A 22903-nucleotide genomic window follows, 5' to 3' on the forward strand; every position below is an offset into this window, starting at 1 on the left:
TGAATATATATATATATATATATATTTGCAGCAGAAACCTTGTTTCCAATTTAAATTGTATTACATTTCAGTTACACGTATTTAGCCTCTCAATTTATTGATTTAACATTATATATTTCTTCATTAATGTCGTAATAATAATTATTATAGGTATAATAGCTTCATTTTCGCAATTAAAAAAATGCTGCCAAAGATCAATAGCGTCTTATCACGCTGTTTATCGATTTTACGTAATATTACGTAATATAATTATTATAATTATTTTATTCAATTATTTCAACTTTAATACCTTCACTTCTGCAGTTAAATAATAAAAAAAAAATTGTGGTAAGAGCCGCTAAAGAGCGACAGTGCCTTACCAGTTATGTGTTTTCCATCCTTGTCTAGGGGAGTGCTAAACATCTCTCCTTTCATATTACACAAGGAACGGTTGCCCGCAGCCGGCTTATATAGAAACAACTCGGTGTGCGAGTACTAGCGAGAAAGTACATTTTCTTGAATAACTCAAGAACTACCAACTTTATTAAAAAAACGGTAAAGACATTTTTTACTGACAATTACATAATCTATCAAACTATGTACTTTCCAAATTGATTTGTCCAATGCAAAAAATTTCTGACATATACGTATAAAGGTTATGAAAATAAAAGGACCATGAGAAAGTCTAGAAAAATCACGAGAATACAGGAAATATGTTTAAATTTCTATTATTAATGGTATTATTGTATTATTATATTTTATTATTATTGTATTAATATATTTTATTATTGTATTATTATTTATTTATTATTTATTATTTTTCGCGATTAATACTCTTATTGCCTTCATATAATATTCAACATTGTTAGTAGAAATGAAATATACAAGATACTCGATGTATCTAAATTCGTGAAAATGATGTTTCTCAATTTTCTTTTGTATTTTTTATATAAATTATACAATTTCTATCCGATGTATCCGATGTATGAGAATACAGAAAATATGTTTAAATTTCTATTATTAATGGTATTATTGTATTATTATATTTTATTATTATTGTATTAATATATTTTATTATTGTATTATTGTATTATTATTTATTTGTTATTTATTATTTTTCGCGATTAATACTCTTATTGCCTTCATATAATATTCAACATTGTTAGTAGAAATGAAATATACAAGATACTCGATGTATCTAAATTCGTGAAAATGATGTTTCTCAATTTTCTTTTGTATTTTTTATATAAATTATACAATTTCTATCCGATGTATCCGATGTATGAGAATACAGAAAATATGTTTAAATTTCTATTATTAATGGTATTATTGTATTATTACATTTTATTATTATTGTATTAATATATTTTATTATTGTATTATTGTATTATTATTTATTTGTTATTTATTATTTTTCGCGATTAATACTCTTATTGCCTTCATATAATATTCAACATTGTTAGTAGAAATGAAATATACAAGATACTCGATGTATCTAAATTCGTGAAAATGATGTTTCTCAATTTTCTTTTGTATTTTTTATATAAATTATACAATTTCTATCCGATGTATTCTGTTGGATAATGTTTGCAGGAAAGGCACTAAACTTTACATACAGAAGAACATAACTTCGAATTTTCTAGATGCGTACAAATGTCAAATCGTTACCGCTGCCGAAACAAGGACGAGCAAAACCGCGATCATAATAAAGCGTTCTTATACACACAAATTTACTTACACACATGTTCAATCGTACGTGATTGTTCTTAATATACGACGCATATTTCATCATATTTTCTTAGAATCAAAGGGACAGTACTTTTTTCGCGTTTTTATGCGACGTTTAGCATCATTTCCGTGATTTTCTCGCAATTTTATGCCGCGAGAAATGTATTTTTCTGCATTCCCAAAAGATTTTCGTACGATTGGCTGACGAAACGGTAATAGGAGCCATATTTGTTGTTGTTGCCTTCTTCACAAACCGAACAACGTAGCACCTTGTGCCTACAATCTTACAGAGGATTGCTGTCTTCTACCGACCGGCAAGCCGTAAGCAGCTACAGGTGAGTGCTTCCTTCAACAATTAATATTGTGAACAATAAAGTCAGTATGTTGCCGCGAATGATGCAGAAATTAATAACCGAAGAATTAATAATCTTTCATTTTCTATTATTCGCAGCTCGGTATATATGCATAAATTATATTATATTATTATTATATTTATATATAATTATTATTATTATCGGTATATAAATAAATTGCATTTTTCGAAATTTCTCGATTTTTACTACGCGTCTCGGTCGCAAAGTGGTTCAAACTAATTCGAATTCGATATTTTTCATGCATTTTCCCCTCAACTCTTCGTTTGTTTCTTTAAGAATTTCTGTAGAATACGTTTTTTTTAAATTTTTTATACCAGTTAGTTATTAACAATTATTCTTAGTAATAATTTTTCGTAAATTCAGTGGTGTATTGCTTTGTTTCTGCATTAATTCACGGTATTTCGATTTTCATCGGTTTTTTGCGCTTCTGTTTTCGTAATTGTATCATCTTATCCACTAATTAATTCGACTATATTTTTGTACGTTAGTGTGACGTCAGAAGGGAACCATTTTGAACCACCTTGAACCATTTTGTTTTCGCGGAGCGAATCATGGTTCGGAAAGCAATCAACTTCGATCTTACTGAGACAACCGGTACGCATTAATTTGTGATAGTTCTCAATTTTTCAATTTTAATAGCAACTCTGTGACAAATTCGAACTGCAAAAAATTTTGCAATACGATTATATATAGGTAGTAGAGCTGCTAAAATTTTTTGTCTTACAATTAAATACATTGGAACAATTGTATTCGTTGTAATTTTTCTTTATCAATAATGTGAATAATAATGTAAATATTGTATTTGAAAAAATTAACTTTGTGAACATTTCAGTGGTAACAGCGGAGGAAGCTTGTAATTTTCTCGAAATCCGCCATATTGACTTCACCGGTGCCATGGAACGGCCATCTTGGAATGGCTAATTTGCGTGCCCTACAAATACTTGAGAATAGAATTCTCAATTAATTTGTGTAAGATTCAAATATATTAGTCGACTTCGCTTTCATTCTTTATGCTTATTGAACCTTTTCATCTTTCTGTTCTATTATTTGCTATTTCCTAATTATTTTCATTACCTTTGGGTTGAAAATTTTGTTGTAATTATTGAAATTTAAGAAATTTCAATCTTAACAATTGTAAATTAGAATTTTCTATTAGGGTATAAAATATATATGTATAAAATATTATAAAATATATATATAGGGTATAAAATATCTTTATTTTTTGAAGGTTGTGATGTGACTATGATTGATAATGGAATTAATGAATGCGCATACGACGTCAGGTTGTTGCATTACTGAGTTGCTGGTAATAGGTGGCAACTATATCAATGAGTTCATCTCTGGTGAGTCCGTTTCATTATATTTCCCTAGGAGTTTATTAAGAATTATTAGGCAGAGCTGAACACAAACATATATGTGCCCATAATTATGAAAGTGGTCTAAGTCAACAATTTAAAGAAATTATATAAACATAACTTGAAAATACCGCGTGGCCCTCTTTGTCGCGTTGCTGAACTACATAATAATGAAAATAAAAAAAGCAAATTATTGCAAACCAAACTCACGTGTAACAACGTGCTCGCTGAGTATATACAAAGTCGATTTTCTCGACAACGGAGCCCTAAGTGGAAAAAATCTTATTCCTTATTTTCGACTTATTTTTTCATGTAGAATCACCTCCATTGTATAATTTTTCTTTTAATTAATTGAATTTAATCTGTTCATATTTTTATTAATATATATTTAGTGTTTTTCTATATAATCTGTATCTGTAGGACATTAACGCACAAACGTCACCTGAAAACGAGATCATGTATTCGAATGGTTGTACTCGAATTAGAAAAATTAATTCCTAAAAAGAAATCATTCTTATTAAGACCTAAATTCTGTGCATAAATTTGAACATTAACAATCACATATCTGTTTGAACCGCTCAAATGAACATGGTAATATATGTATATAATACTTGTATTGTATGTATTGTAATAAGTAGACTCTGCCGATTTTTTAGGCATTTATAATAAAAATGAATAAGAATTTGAGAAATTTAAGAATAATGTCACATTACGTTCAACTTATTACAATTATAAGAAGAAAAAAAGATATTTCTTTTAGTTTGCATTAACAACCGCCATATAATAATAAGTTTGCTCGTAAACGATTTGAACGAAAAATTTGGACTAATAGTATAATTATTAGTATAATTATTAATTATACTATAATTATTGGTATAATTAATTATATTATAATTAATAGTATATTTAATTATATTAATAGTATATTAATAGTATATTTAATTATATTAATAGTATATTAATAGTATATTTAATTATATTATAATTAATAGTATAATAGTATAATTATTTAACCTAATAGTATAAACCTAGTATATTTATACTAGTTCATGTCTCCAGTATCCTGGAATGTCCAGGTTCTAGAGCTGACAAGAAGGCATTCGGGGCAAACGTATACGCATTGTTTATAGTCGCCTTCTCGTCAGCTCCGAGTAGTACTGACTTGAGTACGAACCATATACACATAATTAAGGAGCATGCTATAGCGAAATCAGCCTGTACAATTGCCAACTCTTTTTACTAGTATAAATCAGGTTTAAACGTAAACGCAGGGTGTTATCAGAATCTGAATCAGAATCATATTTTACGTCAATTATCGTGTGATAGAAATATCGTATATTGCATATAGTTACAAGAATTTGAGTTATAGTAATATGTAAATCTGCAAATAGTGATGTTCAAGAAAGCTCATAAAGTGCAGAAAAAAGTTGAATTTATTTCCAAAGGAACTGGTTTATTATTCTTCTCAGAATGTTCAAATATGTTGCAACTGCATCTTTTGAATCTGTTAAAACAATTAAGATCTACGAAAATGATTAAAGATGTGTTGTCGAGAGACAAGGTCATTATATTGCCAAGATGTTGCAAATATCATAGTTGGGCCGGGTTGTTGCTCGATAAATTCCCAACATTCGGAATTAGCAACGGAATCGCCAACATATCATTTTATTACAAATATGGAGTTGCATTCTTAAATGGAACATTTCAAATGAGAACACTCCATTTTCGATTATCGTGCAACACGAGTCAACTAAAAAAGTCATTCGAAGTGCCTTAAAAATACTACTATGGCATCCTGGTTTTAATTATTGGATTGGTATTGTGATGGATACGACAACTGCGGCCCTTACCTTCATCTCAATCGATTGGATTAAGATAAACATTGAGTGATGAAACATTGGTTTTCATGTGAACATTCACTTCAGTGTATGATATAGATATTTTTGATGATTATAGATGATCAGATATTTACTACTCTCCATTTCATCTGTTTGAAACTTTGTACGGCGTTACAAAGTGTGGAAGTAACTAACAACAAAATTGAAGACATATATTGATCTGACGTCCGCAGATCAAATTTTCCAGCAAGAGTTTGGATCATTGGATCTTTCGACGTGAACTTTGCTAATTTCGATCAACAGTCTAGAACGCTTGCTTTTCGGAGTGATCTGGACAGGAAGTGCTTACACGGAGACGTATGAAGATTGTGCATCACTGCCTCTGATTTATTAAAAACTTGCAATCATATTTGAATAATAGACGCTACAGCTTTCGAAGATCATTTGTTTTGTTACTTATTTCTGCACTCAAATTCTGTTGTTACTCGTTGCTGTAACGAATATGTTGTTGAGTAAGTTTACCGACTGATTCTGATTGTGACACGATAAAATCAAATACTCTATATTTATTTATATATATTTATATTTATACTATATATATATCTATATTTATACTCTAGATTTATAGAAATCCCTGTTTAAATGATCTATTTGAAACGTTCACTTCATGGAATCTAGAATACAGGGGAAAGATTGCTAGTGAATTGTTAGTGAGAAAGAAAGTACGTCGGATGATTTCGACCAAACTCGGAACATTTATAATATGGCGAAGTTAATGTAATTAATTAATTTAAGTTTGTTCATAATAGCGCTATTGGTTTAAGCAGGTTTGTGTTTTTATTGGATAAGACTCGTAAGTATTTTTCTGAAATGGAATTACGTTTGTGCGTTACATACTTGTAACATACAGTGAGCGTTTTTATAAAAGTTTTAGAGTAACAGAAAATGTAAACGTTTATTGTTTATAATTTTATAGAGGATGATAACGTTTGCTCGTTGCAAAAGATTTCTTGCAAAATTTTCCATCTTAACATTGCAAAAAATCCTTTCCGCGAACATTGTATGTGAAACGAAGCCAATTGCACTATATATTTCATTATTCGATTTCAAGCAAACATTTCGAATAATTAAAAATATAGTTTCAGTTTTATAACGTAGGAGAGACAGAGAGAAAATAGATACATTTTTCACCTTTTGATTTATACAATCTTTAATTGAGCTAATTACTTAATACCAAAAAAATGCTAATATATGCTTTAATCCATCCTTTTAATATTTTGTAAAGGACGAATTCAGAAACTACACACAACATAAATCGCAAAGTGTTTTCTAAGTGATTGAAAAATGTATCAATGTACCCCGCTGCGTTGCAAGTTGAAATCGCCTTTAGAGGGCAGGTTAATACTCATTTAAAACACCTTCGTTTAATATATAATAATTATTTTTATTACTAAAAATGCATCATACAAATATATTAATTGTAACGTAATAGTGATTTAATTATACTGAATGTATGTAATCTGGGGGTGCTTCACTAGAAATCCTAGTAGGAAGGGGAGGAAAACGACAGGGGAGAGTTGGAAAGGAGATAGTAGGATGTCGAAGGAAAATCATTAGCAACAACGGGAATAGAATCATAAAGAATGGAAGAATGGGAAATCCTTCGGGTCTGGTTTACGACGGTCGGACGGGCCCCAAAACGGTCTCGAAAAACCCCGAGTACAATAAATGAATAAATAAATTAATCTCCATGCGGATCTGGTGTGCAGATGTAGGTTCGTACGAGCCCCTGTCATTAGCTTCGAATTTGGAAATGTCCGTGGCGGTACGAACGACTGTTTTCTATTTTATGACGGGGGCTTGATAGCGGTATGATGACTGTTACAATACTATGTACTAAAAGTGAAACGATTTTACTTGAAATTAACCGACGTAATGAAAAATACAAAATTCTATCGCTTTCTAAAATGGCACCAGACAAATGATGCACACAGCATCCCTATTTTCTGATTCTGATTCATTTTTATTTTGTAAACAATTATTATTTCTGTGTTTAATTAATTAGTTCTTGAGGTTTTCTTTACTGTTGCAATTATTACCTATAAAGAAAAGTTAAAAAATATCTTTCGTAGATCGTGTGCAAGCTGAATATTTTTCTAACAATAACGTTTATTAGTACTGTTGAATTTCAACAAATAGGTTGAATCAAAAATCATTCGAGCAAATAGTTTTTTTATTTACTACCTGGTACGATTTAATCCTGAAGGCTTGTGATAATGTATTTTCTGTTTTCGTGTTGAATCATGTCAGTTAACGTAAACATCTCATAAAGAAAGACCAATTCTCAGTTGATTAATAAGACATGGACATTAGTGCCAAATCCTAAAGATAAAAACATTGTAGATTATAAATGAGTATTTCCAAAATGATGAATTTGTAAACCCGTTTAAATATAAAGCTCGTCTAGTTGCAAATGGCTTTAAACAACAATATTTAGTAGACTGTAATGAAACTTTTACCCGGGCCGCATTAGATTTATAATTGCTTATGCGAATCAATGAAATTTTTTAATCCATCATATGTATGTTAAAACTGTATTCTTCAGTGGAAAATTAAAAAAGGGAGATTGAAGTCATAAATATCAAGTCAAGTAAATTAAATACATTTTTGTATATGGTTTGAAGAAATTGTAAAGGCTCTTAAAGAGAAAGATTTTGAGAATTCCCCGATCGACCGCACCCTGTCGATATGTTGTCGATTGTTTAATGTATATAATGATGTGTACACAACCTGATTTCTGTGTAACTATTAGTATTTTGAGTCGATATACAAGTAAAAGGAATAAAGAACTGTCGGATTTGCCTTAAAAGAGTTATAAGATATTTGAAAAGTTCCATAGATATTAAATTAGCATTCACAAGAAGTGTTTGAAAACTGTGCAATTACTTGGAACTCGAAAAAGAGTAATTGTCAAGATTATTTGTACGGAGCCCAGATTCATTAATAACTGGTAAACCACGCCGCGAATTGCATTTACACTAAGGAAAAAGTTACATCAAATGACTTCAGGAACCAACCCCCCATTCACCGAAAGTACCGTAATTTTGAAACTCTCTGTATACCTATGCAGGTGAGCAAGTGGCGGATGTGCTGACCAAACCATTTGCAGGACATAAATTCTTGAATATGTGAACAGAAATGAGTTGAGAAAAAAAGATATATTTTGTTTATGTGTTTCATAATTATAATGTATAAGTTGTCTAATTAGGTTTTTCTTGTTCCCAGAAGAAGGAATGTATATGTATAGTCAACGGAACCCTTGCCGTTCCGTTTGGAACTCGATCTCTGTCGAACGTGTGCAATCCCATATATCTTTCTCGCAACAGGATTTGCTCCGGTCGTTAATAACGTCGCCGTGCGCGAAATTTTCTAAGTAATTTCTTATTTCTTTCGATCTGCGCCGACAATGAGTCTCGACGAATTATAAATTCACGTAGCCTTCTTCCACACGGGCACATAGCACGCAGCAATACGTGGTTCGGTGGTTCCTCTATCGGTGGTACTATCTCCTCATCCAAGTCTTCACAGATATGTTGGTTGTCCATTTGTATCGGAATTTTCTACACCCTGCTCCAAAAATCTGCATCAAAACAATGCAAATTTGAAATGAGTTTAAGCCGCATATTATTTCGATATATGGGGATTACCACGCGTCCAACAGTGATCAAGTTCCAAACGTGTGCACGGAACGGTGTGATATAAGATTTCGGTTTTCTTAAAGACCATGTTTTTTCAGTTTGGACCCGGAGCAGTGTACCTCGACTGTGAGTTTCTCGAACACCATAACTCCGCCAACTCCCCGACTGTCGAGATAGCAAGTTCGATTGCTTTTACCGAAATTCAATTTATTTGATAAATTTTCATTCAGACCGATAATTATTTGTATTCCATTTGTACTTTATCAAACGCTGTTACAACTATTTCAATCGATTCCACGCCAGAATTTAGATATTAGATCGTTTGTTTTACACTTGTTGGGTACTTCGTCAAAATTTCGTATTGTCATTTTTGAAAAGCGATACACCCTTAGAGTCGTTTTTACAATTAGTGATCGACAGCTTTCTCTTGTTTTAAAAAAGGTGATACAGTTTACAGCGTAATTGTCATTTTGAAGTTTGGAAATTGATTGAAATGAGAAATGTGGCAAATTCAAACGATCTACGAATCTGATATTGAAGATCGACAGGTTCCAACTTATTTCAAATTTGTATTGTTCTTTTGCAGATTTTTTGAGCAGTGTGTCGAAAATACCGGTATAAATTGAGAACCAACATATCTGTGAGGACTTAGAAGAGGAGATAGTACCTCCGCTAGAGGTACCGCCGAACAACGTATTGCTGCGTGCTATGTGTCCCTGTGGAAGAAGGCTACGTGAATTTATAATTCGTCGAGACTTATTGTCGGCGCTAAATAAGATTTCGGTTTTCTTAAAGACCATGTTTTTTCAGTTTGGACCCGGAGCAGCGTACCTCGACTGTGAGTTTCTCGAACACCATAACTCCGCCAACTCGCCGACTGTCGAGATAGCAAGTTCGATTGCTTTTATCGAAATTCAATTGATTTGATAAATTTTCGTTCAGACCGATAATTATTTGTATTCCATTTGTATTTTATCAAACGCTGTTACAACTATTTCAATCGATTCAACGCCAGAATTTAGATATTAGATTGTTTGTTTTACACTTGTTGGGTACTTTGTACGGCAATGGTTCCGGGGACTATATCTGATAAAGGAGGAAATCTCTTAGATTGTACAGATAATTTTTTGTAATAACTTGAAAATAATCATTTATTATTTCAATTTATAAATACCAACATTGTCTTACTATTTTGAAATCAACCTTCAACGTACACCCTGCGTTTGTAATAACTATTACTAAGGGGAACTTCGTTAAAACGACGTGTCACAATGTTTGAAACAGTAATTGTAACAATAACCTGAGTTTAATATATAATAATTGTTTTTATTACTAAAAATGCATCAGACAAATATATTTATTATAACGTAATAGTGATTTAATTATACTGAATGTATTGCACTATACTGAGTGCGATAGTGTGAATACAAAATAGTGTAAAATACAAATGGAAACTCTCACTACATCTCACCAGCACCCTTAAATACCAGTAGATAGTAGGATGTCGAAGGAAAATCATTAGCAACAGCGGAAAAAGAATCATAAAGAATGGAAGAATGGGAAATCCTTCGGGTCTGGTTTACGACGGTCGGACGGGCCCCAAAACGATCTCGAAAAACCCCGAGTACAATAAATGAATAAATAAATAAATCTCCATGCGAATCTGGTGTGCAGATGTAGGTTCGTACGAGCCCCTGTCATTAGCTTCGAATTTGGAAATGTCCGTGGCGGTACGAACGACTGTTTTCTATTTTATGACGGGGGCTTGATAGCGGTATGATGGCTGTTACAATACTATATACTAAAAGTGAAACGATTTTACTTGAAATTAACCGACGTAATGAAAAATACAAAATTCTATCGCTTTCTAAAATGGCACCAGACAAATGATGCACACAGCATCCCTATTTTCTGATTCTGATTCATTTTTATTTTGTAAACAATTATTATCTCTGTGTTTAATTAATTAGTTCTTGAGGTTTTCTTTACTGTTGCCCGGTCTTGTTGACCCTTGAAGAGAAGGCCCCAGCCATCACTCCATACACTTACAACTTTTTTGAATTATTAGAAATATTGAAATGAAATTTTCACTAGAAATAATTAAAATATCATCGTGGGGCACGATTTTTGATTTCCTACAACCACTATGAAATTCTTTAATTTCCTGATCAAGTATCCGAAAATCGAATTGCTCCATCTTCTTCAATTGTCGAAAAAAAACCGAGCTTGTATAAAAACCCAGAATTTTCGACAAAAATAAGGTATTGCATGAGTAAAGTGAAAACATTAGAAAGTTCTAGGAATCCGTCTTAAAAGATAGAGGAGAGTTTTCCGAATGTAATGGTATACAATTTGTTAATTGTTTTTAGACCCAAATAGCAAAGTTAATGTCAAAGTTCAAAAATGTGTCGACGGGCGTAGTTTCTCCGCAATATTTTTGTATTTTTTCGAAAAGTTCTTCGTCCAGCACGAAAACTCTACACATAATCGGATTCTGTAGACATTTCTGAAGAAGAAACGGCCCGGTGAAAGTGACGGAACGATTTTCATTTCGAGTCGGACGAGAAAATATTCGTCGGCAACACGTGTATGACGTTTTGTCGCCACGTGCTCGCTTCTCTATGGTAGGCGGGCCGAGCTATGCCATTAAAGACGCATTAACGTACTGCGCAGGATGGGCTGGTAGTGGGGGTCTGAGAAGCCGAGTTGCTCCCCCGTCGTCACAAGGTTCAACACGACCGAGGTATACGCCACTAATGAGGCAGTAACGTTCTGCGCAGGATGGAAGTGGCTTGCGGTTAAAACTCAAGAATTATGGGCTGCGATCGAATCATAAAAGCATCAACAACCTCCTGTGTTCCAAAGGCACGTCTATTTAATAATAATGGCTCATAAAATACGTTGTTCTCATAAAACATTTAATACTATAGCAATATGTATATATTGAACATAATGTAATTGTAATATCTTTTATATACAATACATAGAGACCAAAAGTGGCAACGTCACAATTACACACGTTAACCAATCAAGAGAAGTTCATCATTATTGAACCAACCAATCGTAGACGGGATAAGTACCAAGAGTGGTGGCAACGTTGCAGTTACACACGTGACCAATCAGTATAAAACCAGCCAATCTTAGACGGGACAAGTATTGTAGAAGATTTCGTTCGCGTATTCGTTCTCTTCGTTCCCGAAGGCCATAGTGAATACTTCGTTTTACGAAACGGTTGGGGTAGAGTCAAGCTCGTTACTTGCGAGGAACTTACACTCTTAGTACACAGTTGTAGAGACGGATATACAGTCATTTCTAAACGGACAATGGGAGGAGCACGTTCGCCAAGTGTAAAACCAAAGCAGCAGAATGCATCTGCAAAAAACAGGAACAATAAGCCACGAGAACGTAATCTACCGGGCGGCGGAAATCGTGGACCGCGTGGTCGGAAAGGCGGTACATGCTTGTCAGGCGGACGCGGCGGTGGAATGGTTGGAGGAAATAGGAATAACAATGGACCGGTAAGGATTTTTCACAATTTTTATATAAATGCACATGTACACAGACACACACACACACAAGAGTTTCCCATGATCTTCGTTCTTGTCGGCCATGTTTGCTTTGAAATGATACGTAATTCTTCTAGATTTAGGGCTTCATTTTTGGTCTTACCTTTCATTTTTCATAAGTGAAACACTAGCTTTTGTTGTATACCTTTGCTATTTTCATCCAATTTTATACAACTTATTACAGTAAACCTTCGTTGTCGATAGAATTTCTAAATATATTGTTTTTCTTGTAAATTATTAGATATACTCATATATGAATTACGTGAGACCTAAATATTTTGGAAATTAAACCAGAATGTTGTGTAAGTCTTTTCAAATGTTTCATGTAATATGAAATGTCTTATTCGTTTAAAATATTATCCACCTATCTTAAATAACACAGCAGTAAATATTTCATGGTAATTTTCTTGACTTGAGTCGGATTTTGGGAATATTGTTTGATTTTATTAGAAATAGTATCATTTTTCCTGTGATGTAATTTGCCATCAGAGCGTATTCATTACTCATATAAAGTGCTACAAAATAGCGCAGGGAGCTCATAAGAAGCAAAATAGCCACCAGGACCATCGAAGAAACACGTGGAAATCAAACTTGAAATTTATGATTTTAATTCTGTATGCTATGCATATAAAAGAGTGCTACTGTACCATGAAGTTTTTACGTTGATATACTTGAACGTAACTAGAATACATCATTTAAGTTGATTGGGAAAATTTTATTTAATTGGAACTTAAAAGTTTTTGTATTTTGGAATTTTATTCACTTATTAATTTTGTAACTATCTTTCTGAGAATAGTATATAATATGTGTATCATGATAAATATTGTTGCTTCATAATTTTTAGTTCTCTGACTGCAAAAGGCGTATGTACACTCACAATAAATTTTGATTTAATTTACTACATTTACTTATTTATTAAACTAACTTCTGAGACTTTTGTCAAATCGCTAGATTTGTAAAGAATTAATATTTCATATATTTGTTCACGAAATCAATTTAAAAAGAATTTTACATGAATTTTATTTCTACAGATTTTCTGAGACAAACATTTCACACCTCATAGATACCATAATTACCAATAATCTTTCCACACTTCTACTTGAAAATATTTCAACTTCTGGCCAGATTTACAATGTCCTTGAATAAGGATTAGTTGAGTGTGAAGTGTTAACCCTTTGCACTCTGCTGTCCCCCCTCGTAGGACATTAAAGTTTATTAGTGATTACGGGGAATTGAGTTATTTCAGCGCAACTTTTTGAGACATGCATGTTTCCCTGAAGTTTTCTCTTGAAATGGCACAAGAAATCAAATCAAAATATAGTAAAATTACTAAGATATATACAAGAAATGTCAGCGGGTTTTGACAAGAACGTGAAAGGCGTGCTCACGACGGTCCGAGCACTTCAAAGGCGCCATTTCATATTTTTTTATTAGAACAATGGCAAAGCGTTCAAACACGAATGAGTCTCATGACACAAGTAGTAGCGAAGATGAGCTCCAGATAGACGTTTATACGGATATGTTAGAAAGACTAACTGTAGAAGGTTTTCTTCTACAGTTAGTCTATCGTTTTGATAGCAGTGATAGTGATGTCGTCCAAGCAACAAGGCGACGAGAGAAAGAGTTCGCATAGATAGCGGTTACAACAACAAAACAAAATTATAAAAAATAAAATATTGATTTTTTTGCAAATTTCTCGATTTCAGCCAAATTCATAGAAGTCCAATATCATTATAATATGTTAGTTAGTTCCAAAACCATACTAAATAATACGAGGGTCTGTAAATGCCCGTTTCTGCTGAAAAGTGGTGCTGAGTAGCTGGTAGCCAACGTCCAAAATGATTCGGAGTGCTAAGGGTTCAGAAATTTTTTATGCATTCTTGTTTTAACAATGCTACTCTTGTTTTCATTGTAGCCATCATGTAATAATGAATTATCAGGTTATGATTTTATGTAAGAATATCAGAACTTTTATGAATGAACATCGTAACTTGCTTTGTCACTTACAAGTTAAAACAAAAAGAGTTTAAGAATAAGAAAGAGAAGGTTATATAATTTTTAAAGAACAAATTCAAATACATATTTTTACAGATGAAGATGAGCGATTCTATGGATGGAGATACTACTATGTCTGAAGGAATGGGTATGAGTATGGGACGAGGTGGCGGAATGCGTGGAGGACGAGGAGGACGAGGAGGTGGTGATAGAAATATGGGAAATCGTTCACAAGATGTAAGCAATATTTTGTTATACCTTGTATTTAAATATTATCTAATATATTTGACATAGAAAATAATTAAATAGAAGTTTTATCATATTGTAGTAATATAACTTTATTGATTTCCAAATTAGGATCGTTTAATGGAGCGCCTTATGTCTATTAGTGGACCTACTCATGAGTTACCACCACAGGAAACAACAGAAAAAAAATTCAGTGGGCGTAATCGTTTGTATATTGGAAATTTCACAAATGATGTGACTGAAGAAGAAATTAAACAAATGTTTCAACAATATGGAGAAATATCTGACCTCTTTCTAAATAAAGAGAAAAATTTTGCGTTTCTTAGAATGGTAATTTAAATTCGTGTATTTCTATTTCTTTATCTACATATAATATGATTATAACAATTACCGTTTGATAAAGAATGATAAGTTTTGGCTGCATATATATTTATTTGATATGAGAAATTATTTTAAAGTTTAGATATTGAAATCTATCTTAATTTGTAGTTCATAGAATCTTCTAATTTGTAGGATTACAGAGTGAATGCTGAGAAAGCAAAGGATGAATTAAATGGTACCATGTGCAAAGGTCGTGCAGTCAGAGTACGCTCTGCACCAGTTTCATCCACAATTAAAGTTAAAGATCTGACTGTATGGACTTCAAATGAATTGCTTGGAAGAGCGTTTAGTGTCTTTGGTGAAATCGAGCGTGCAGTAGTTATTGTAGATGACAGAGGAAGAACAACTGGTGAAGGAATTGTAGTGTTTTGTAGAAAACAGTCCGCTCAACTTGCTCTACGAAAGTGTACAGAAGAATGTTATTTCATAACTGCGTAAGTTTCTGTAATGATCATAAGTATTAAAATTAAACCCCAACGCCACGCTTGTTGCATTAAATAATCAACAAGTGCCAATTAAGATAATTGGGGAAGAGAAAAATAATTCCTGATGGAAGCATGATTCATTTATTTGTTTTGTGTGCCGAAGACGGAATACAATTTAAGAACAAAATGGTTATATTCATATAAGATTTCTGCAAGGTAAAAGAAATGTATTTCTTACAGTTCTTTACGACCAGTCGTCGTTGAACTATTTGAACAACAAGACGACGTAGACGGTTTCCCTGATAAAATTTTGCCACGGAAACATCCAGAATTTTTTAAGGCTCGAGATATTGGGCCAAGGTTTGCACAATTGGGAAGTTTTGAGCACGAATATGGAACAAGATTGAAACAGCTTCATGAAGTTTACAAGCAAAAGAAAGAAGCACTGAATAGAGAAATGGCAATGGAAGAAGAAAAGTTGGAAGCTCAAATGGAGTTCGAACATTATGAATATGAAACAGAAGTGTTAAGAGATCGTGCGTATTGTGACTTATTCATATAGTGGTATTTAAAATTTGTTAGGTAATGTATGGTTTTTGAAATGAATTTTATCTTTTTATAGAGCTACGCATGCGGGAAGCGAATCGTGAACGGCAAAAGAGAGAATGTGAAATGAAAGAAAGACAAGCTGAAGAAGAAAGAACGCGCGAGGAAGAATTAAGAAGACAGCAGGAAGAAATGGCTATACGTATCAGGAGACAAGAAGAAGAGTTACATAGGCGTGAACAAGAAAATAATTTGTTTATGCAGGTAACTAAATTATGTATTACTTGCTATCTAGAGGACTTATATTTCCACAAATTTTCATAGTATCAAATGCTGTATGTCTTTTTATCATACGAAGATGAATGCCTTAATTATTCAGGTTAATTTTATTTTTAATGTTGAGTGCTACTCTGTACAATTACTCTTCTTTTGATTAGTGCTTAAAAGTTTCAGCTCGTAAGTCTAACCGGTATAGAAGTTTTATTAAACTGATATCTGTAGTATCGTTAAGTGTTACATACTTTGTTTTAATTAACCTTTGCAACTGTATTAAAAATAATTGTATCCGTAACACTTGCATAGCATTAATGATATTTTTAATTTCTTTATTATTTGTTAATAATGATAATCATCTTTAATACTATTTTAGGAGCAAGCAATGAGAACTGGCGGCGGAGGTGGTGGCATGGGAGGAAAGAACTACGATTCCGTTAGTAATAGTGATCGCGATGGATACGGACAACCTGATGGTAAGTTTTCATATCATCTCAGTTGTCATACAATATTTGTAATTTCATTTAACATGTGAACTGTAATGGTGTGCGGAATCCCGAAAAAGTCCGGAATTCCCTTATCTTGGTTATTTTGATTCCATATTTTCGGGTTCTCACATAATCTTAGAAACTACGATAATATATGTCAGCAGCAAATATTAAATGGAACAATATGCATTCAGGTTCTTGCAATTTTCGAGAATCTCAGACTTTCTCGAGAATCCCAGAAACTTCGTGATCCCATCCTGACATTTTGGGAAAGATTCGTTGCCTGCCCTAACCTGACATTTTCAGAATACCACACACCTATAATAAACTGTATGTTTCGTGCATTTGTAGTCTTCATATGTACCATTCCATTACTTATTGTTCTACTGGCTAGACTAATTTATAATCATGTGTTGTTCTTTATTACAGGTGTAAGCTGTATGCCAGTGGTAACGTATCTTATTCCATTACTGCTTGAGTTACTTTTATTTTTCGTACAAAACTACAATTTAAGAATTAGTATCTCACAAGATTAAATTTATTTTCTTTCATTTATACTTACATATATATATATTAAATGTTGAATTTCATGTTTATATTTTATACAAATAACTTTATTTTAATTAATTGGCTTTAACATCTGGAGGTGTCAATGGGCATATATCGATGCTTCCTATTTAACCAATTTTTTTTTTTTATTAATACTTTTTGATGCGGATATACATCGAAGTTATCATGTTCCATTTTACCTGAACAGAAATGTAGGAGGTATTTTTGATACAGATAAGATATCGTTATTTTTCATCCACGGTTGTGTTGCTTCTGCTTTCACTTAAATGAAAGTAGATACTTCTGTGATATAAATTTTTGTTTTTCTTCGAAACTGCTTGAAACAATCATGAAGCGATTGATTGATTTAAGTTCATCAAGATTGATTTTATAGTGTTGGAGTATATCGAAATGTGAGATATCTTCATGAATGTCTGAGAGAATATCAGGGAAAGTTAGCTCTCTGTTATGGCCTGCTTGGAAGTCGAATATACAAATGATGGAGATATACTAACGAAAATTAAAGACAATTAGTTGGTCTGCGTTGTATATAAACTTATACTGCTATACAGAATGGTAGGGCATTTACAAATTTTATAATGACTTAATATATTGAAAACTGTATAGGTAGGTTAATTTAATTTTTATTTTGGACCACGAATTTAGATGTGTACATAAAAGTGAATATTTAAAATTCTTTTAATGGGTAGTACGAGCTTCGATAATGGATTTAAATACTCCCTAAGCGACGAGATATATTTAAACATGTTACATTATTCTCTAGGTCATTCTCTGTGCATTTGTAGATGCTACAATTCTAACTAAAACTATATTAATACTTTGCCACATTGGTCTCTCCATATGCTTGCAGACAAGAGGCTCTGTACTCTATTTTCTCTAACTGAGTTAAGGATTAGGTGCATTAATTACTATGGAACTAACATACATATTTCCATGAAAAATTTATAATTTTCATAAATGGTTCAGCTTACTATTTAATATTTCTAACCTCCATCAGTAATTACGTAATTATAGTTCCATAGTAACAATTTGACATTTATTGACCAAGAAATGCCCAACAATACCAAATAGTATTCAAACATAATTAGCTCTGTTCAGAAAATATTTTTACTATATTTGAAAATACAATTTTGTTTAGATAATAGAATTTATCTAGAAATAGAACAATAGTTTCTGAATGCAGCAATATGTAAGCTGTACAGATGAGCAAGTGATTTTTCTTTTATATGAGAAATCTGAGGGATGTTCTTAACATTACTTTTGTAACAGATGTTTCTTTGCATACTATTTTGCAATTCATCATTTACACATTTATAGAAAGATGTGTACAATTCTGTGGAATAAATATTCTGTAGAGCAGGGGTGTCAAACTCAAAAGCTAACTTGGGCCAAGTAAACAATGCTTAACTTTAGGTGGGTCGCAAAAAAAGATCAATGTTCATAGAAACAAATATTTTTATTTTGACTAGTACATTGTAATAAACACATATATAAAGTTAAATTATTGTATACATCCTGATACTTGACATCAAAAATGTTCATCTCGAGCCGCGAGTTTAACACCCCTGCTGTAGAGGTTGCTTAGAGTCCTTAATCACGCCTCTTTGCTGCTGCCGTCGATACTTAATCTGCAGACATGTATAAAATTCCATTAATGCTTACTCCGTAGTTATGTTGAAATATCCAATCTTCGTCCATGATTTCAGTTGCATGAGATAACATTTCTGTCTCTAATATTTCTATATACTACTCCTTCTTCATATACTTTTAATTTGTCGCAAAGGACCAACACCATGACTGGAGAAGCACCCCTAAACCATAATGTTTCCGCCTCCATGTTTTACTGTTTAAATTTGATAACGCACGTTGAATCTTTTACCTATTAGTCGACGTACCCATTGAATTCCATCAGATCCAAATAATTTAAATTTGCTTTCATTACTGAAAAGCACATTTGACCAGTCTTTTATTGACCAATGAAGGTGTTCTTTAGTAAATTTAAGCCGGGCCATCCTGTTCTTTTTTGAAATCAATGGTTTCTATGAATGCTTTTATGAATATTTTTGTAAATACTATGAATGCTTTTATGAAAATGCTTTTATGAATATTTTTGTGAATACTATGAATGCTTTTATGAATATTTTTGTAAATACTATGAATGCTTTTATGAATATTTTTGTAAATACTATGAATGCTTTTATGAATATTTTTGTGAATAGTATGAATGTTTTTATGAATGGTTTCATTCTTGTGAATGCTTTCATGAATACTGTAGTCCTCCTGGGGTCAGCAATTGATATAGGCGCCATATTTTCTTGTCCTGTCTAATTGAGGTTTTTTTGGTTGGCTGTACTTGTATTTATCGTTTAAGTGTCCTTGTTCTTGAAATCGCTTCTGTATGCAGTACACAATTTGTTTTGCGATGTCAAAATGCCGAGAAACATAAAAAATGAATTCACCGTTTTGTAAAGCATTTATAACTCGTTTCTTTAGTCATTTTGGTAAGCTTTGTCCTCGTACCATCTTCGTAAGAATAAAACAAAAGCATAAAAAAAGGATTTGACAAATATATCAATATTAAGAAATAAATTACATGCATAAATGAAACGTCCGAATACTTTTGTCCTAGCTAATTTGAATAAAATCTATCTTATGTGCAGTATAGAGCAAATATTTATGAGTCACTCTCACACGAGTTAGCGTTCGTCTAATAGCAAACAAAACGCGGAATGGCCTGCTCCTAACAATAATATCGCAACATAGGAAAACAAAAACATGTTTATCTGAATACATATGTTCGGTACTGTATAAGCTACGATAATGTAATGAAGAAGTCACTGAATTACTTCTACGTGGACGGTACATACAAAAATGTCTTCCACATCTAAAATTCTTATCAATAATAATATTTATACAGGATGTCCCAAAATTGTCTCGCAATCCGAAAGTTGCGGGTTTCTCAGGTCATTTGAAGAAACTTTTTCCTTTACAAAAATTTTCTTCGAGGCACCATTAACGAGTTATTAACGAAAAACAGTGACCAATGAGAAGCGAGCTCAGCTGGCGCGAGGCGACCGAGCGGAACTGGGCTTCGTGCGCTGGTTGGCTGGGCCACCTCGCGTCAGCCGTACTTGATTCTTATTGGTCACTGTTTTTCGTTAATAACTCGTTAACGGTGCCTCGGAGAACATTTTTGTAAAGGAAGAAGTTGCTTCAAATGATCCGAGGAATCCGCCATTTCCGGATTGCGAGACATTTTTGGCACACTCTGTATAACCTGCTACCTGCTCGTAAACTAAAACGCTGGAACAAAATAACATTGAACAATATGTTGTTCATTTACTTTAGGTGGGAGTACATTTTAAGAATCCTCTCTGAATTATAATTCTGAAGTTACAACTGATTAAACAACTCCGGAAATTTAATCAGAATGATTTACGGAAAGAATGAAACTGTTTTAGGGAGAGAAATGCGAGCAATATTTTGCGTATCAAGACTGATAGGGGATTATTATTCTTGTTCTTATAATCGACTGTGACAGGTGCTGTGATATCGATGGTAATTACCGTCGTTGATTTATATGTTGGGCATTTGCTTGGTTGTATAAGGTGAATTAATGTCGAAAAATACGGCATACATTTGTGACAAAGTTCGAACAAAATATATACATATATATCGTTTGCTTTAGCGCGTGTTTACACGCAATCCATTCTAATGTTGTACAAGACAAAGCAACATCTAACATTGTGTTTCCCCTTTCTTTTCTATGTGATTTGACGAAAATTGATGATGACCTGTGCTGCTGTCAAACATGGATGGTCGCCCTGAACCGTGAAATGTATTTATGGTACATCAAAAATCTACAAAACACCGTGTGTGTTCACCGTTTAAACGGGATGGCATTTTCTTCGATGATTATCCACATACTCTCGACTGTTCTGACTAAAACCTACCGCAAACAAAAAACGAACCAAACACAATCAATTTAACCGCGATAATATCGACTATTACTCAAACGTTTGCGCTGATTAGGGCCCAAAGTCTTTCATGGATGCTTATAACTCTATGGATCGTGGTAGCCGAGGGGGTTATAATGACGATCGTGCTCAGATAATGGATTTGATGAATATGAGGGTCGATATGGGTAATATGGGAGGTGGTCGTGGAGGCGGTGGTGGTAGCGGACGTTGGCAAGGTGGAAATGATCGAAATCGTCAGGACGATTATCCTAATAAAAGGAGACGTTACTGAAACAAAGGAATCGTTAGAGTATTATGTATCTCCTTCACGTCGAGTTTGGAATGATATTTTCCGAAATAGTTCGCATTGTATTCTTCAATCATTTCTCCACACGTTTTGCTGTAGAATGTCTCTCACATTTTTGTTAACTATCATTGGGTGGGGAGAACGATAAATGATACATCAACAAGGATACATAATAGAGTATGGTCAAAAGTTGATAAGTGGATATATGGTGGTTAAGCGATTTTTATATATTTCGTATTAGATCTGACGACATTGGATATCACAAATCGTTTCCGAACAAAGAGACTGCTGTGTTTTTATACAGTTTTTAAGTTCTCAGAATATTAATGAACTTAGTAAAACGAAGTGCAAGAGAAAAATGTCTTATTCCAGTGATTTGTAGCACTAACTGCTAGCACCCCACTGGAAGGACGCGAAATTGAAAGTTTACACTAAGGCACTGACAAGGTTTAAAATTAACACGACTACACATAGGTTTCTAATTACGCCCTTTTATTAAGTGTATTGCGAAGCATTAAATCTGATCCGTATGGCTTTTTTAATATCATAGAAACAGTTCTTCTCTATTTTAAACAAAAACAACATCACAGGGAAAGAGTATTTTATTTTACGAAGGAGTGTGAGTAAATATTCAAAACAACGTAATATATTAATTTTTGTCATTTATTCCCAAAGTGAAAGTAATATACTCTGAAGTAGTACCTTTTTCTTTGTACGAATCCATGGATACATTAGTCTATAAGTGAGAATGCGATAATCCAAACCGAGACCAATAGCAGTAGTTAAATAGAGCCGATTTTTCTATAAGATGAGAAATTGCACGGATTCGCCCTGCATTATGACAATTTTAGCTGCCGCAGTATCGATATTCGTACATACGTGTTTTTAAGCTTAATTAATGGTGTCATCTTCACCATGCAAAAGATATGATCTTCATTACTTAAATCTTCATAAAAAGTTATTATGTTAGAATAAGTCGTACATCAACAGAGTAAATTTACAATTGTGCTACTCGAAACTTTGTGAAGGAACTTCATTGACAAAGAGTAATTTTATGAATAAAGGTCTACATACCATCTATACGTAGGAACTATTTATTTAATTATTAATTATCGTAATTATTGGAGCATTGGAAACATAAGCGTGTTTAAAAGTATATATGAAAATTTCAGTGC

General features: G+C 32.9%; 1 protein-coding gene and 1 non-coding gene across 3 annotated transcripts; one reads left to right on the top strand and one right to left on the bottom strand.

Annotated features, from left to right (window-relative positions):
* Positions 1-316: 316 nt before the first annotated feature.
* On the bottom strand, positions 317-421 carry LOC143260559 (U6atac minor spliceosomal RNA). The gene has a single exon (XR_013034833.1). It is a non-coding gene; the product is annotated as a U6atac minor spliceosomal RNA (small nuclear RNA).
* A 1488-nt stretch (positions 422-1909) lies between these two features.
* LOC117225666 (hrp65 protein) lies at positions 1910-22808 on the top strand. 2 transcript variants are annotated; one of them, XM_076526228.1, is made up of 13 exons: positions 1910-2042; positions 2570-2675; positions 2914-3050; positions 3310-11837; positions 11960-12490; positions 14630-14770; positions 14891-15109; positions 15293-15594; positions 15826-16121; positions 16208-16395; positions 16781-16880; positions 17322-17341; positions 21495-22808. In XM_076526228.1, exons 5-13 carry the CDS (start codon positions 12296-12298, stop codon positions 21711-21713), a joined length of 1680 nt encoding a protein of 559 aa, XP_076382343.1. In that variant the 5' UTR covers positions 1910-2042; positions 2570-2675; positions 2914-3050; positions 3310-11837; positions 11960-12295; the 3' UTR covers positions 21714-22808. The 2 variants fall into 2 exon arrangements, with proteins under 2 accessions (XP_076382343.1, XP_076382344.1); XM_076526229.1 differs by lacking the exons at positions 1910-2042; positions 2570-2675; positions 2914-3050; positions 3310-11837; positions 11960-12490 and adding an exon at positions 12670-12840.
* Positions 22809-22903: the final 95 nt, after the last annotated feature.

This window comes from Megalopta genalis, chromosome 14 (assembly GCF_051020955.1).
Source record: "Megalopta genalis isolate 19385.01 chromosome 14, iyMegGena1_principal, whole genome shotgun sequence".
NCBI lineage: Eukaryota > Metazoa > Arthropoda > Insecta > Hymenoptera > Halictidae > Megalopta > Megalopta genalis.

Coding starts and splice junctions, on each gene's coding strand:
- LOC117225666 (XM_076526228.1), top strand. CDS start 12,296: ATGGGAGGAGCACGTTCGCCAAGTGTAAAACCAAAGCAGCAGAATGCA. Junction 14,771..14,890: donor TGGGAAATCGTTCACAAGAT/GTAAGCAATATT, acceptor TTTCCAAATTAG/GATCGTTTAATGGAGCGCCT. Junction 16,881..17,321: donor TGGATACGGACAACCTGATG/GTAAGTTTTCAT, acceptor TCTTTATTACAG/GTGTAAGCTGTATGCCAGTG.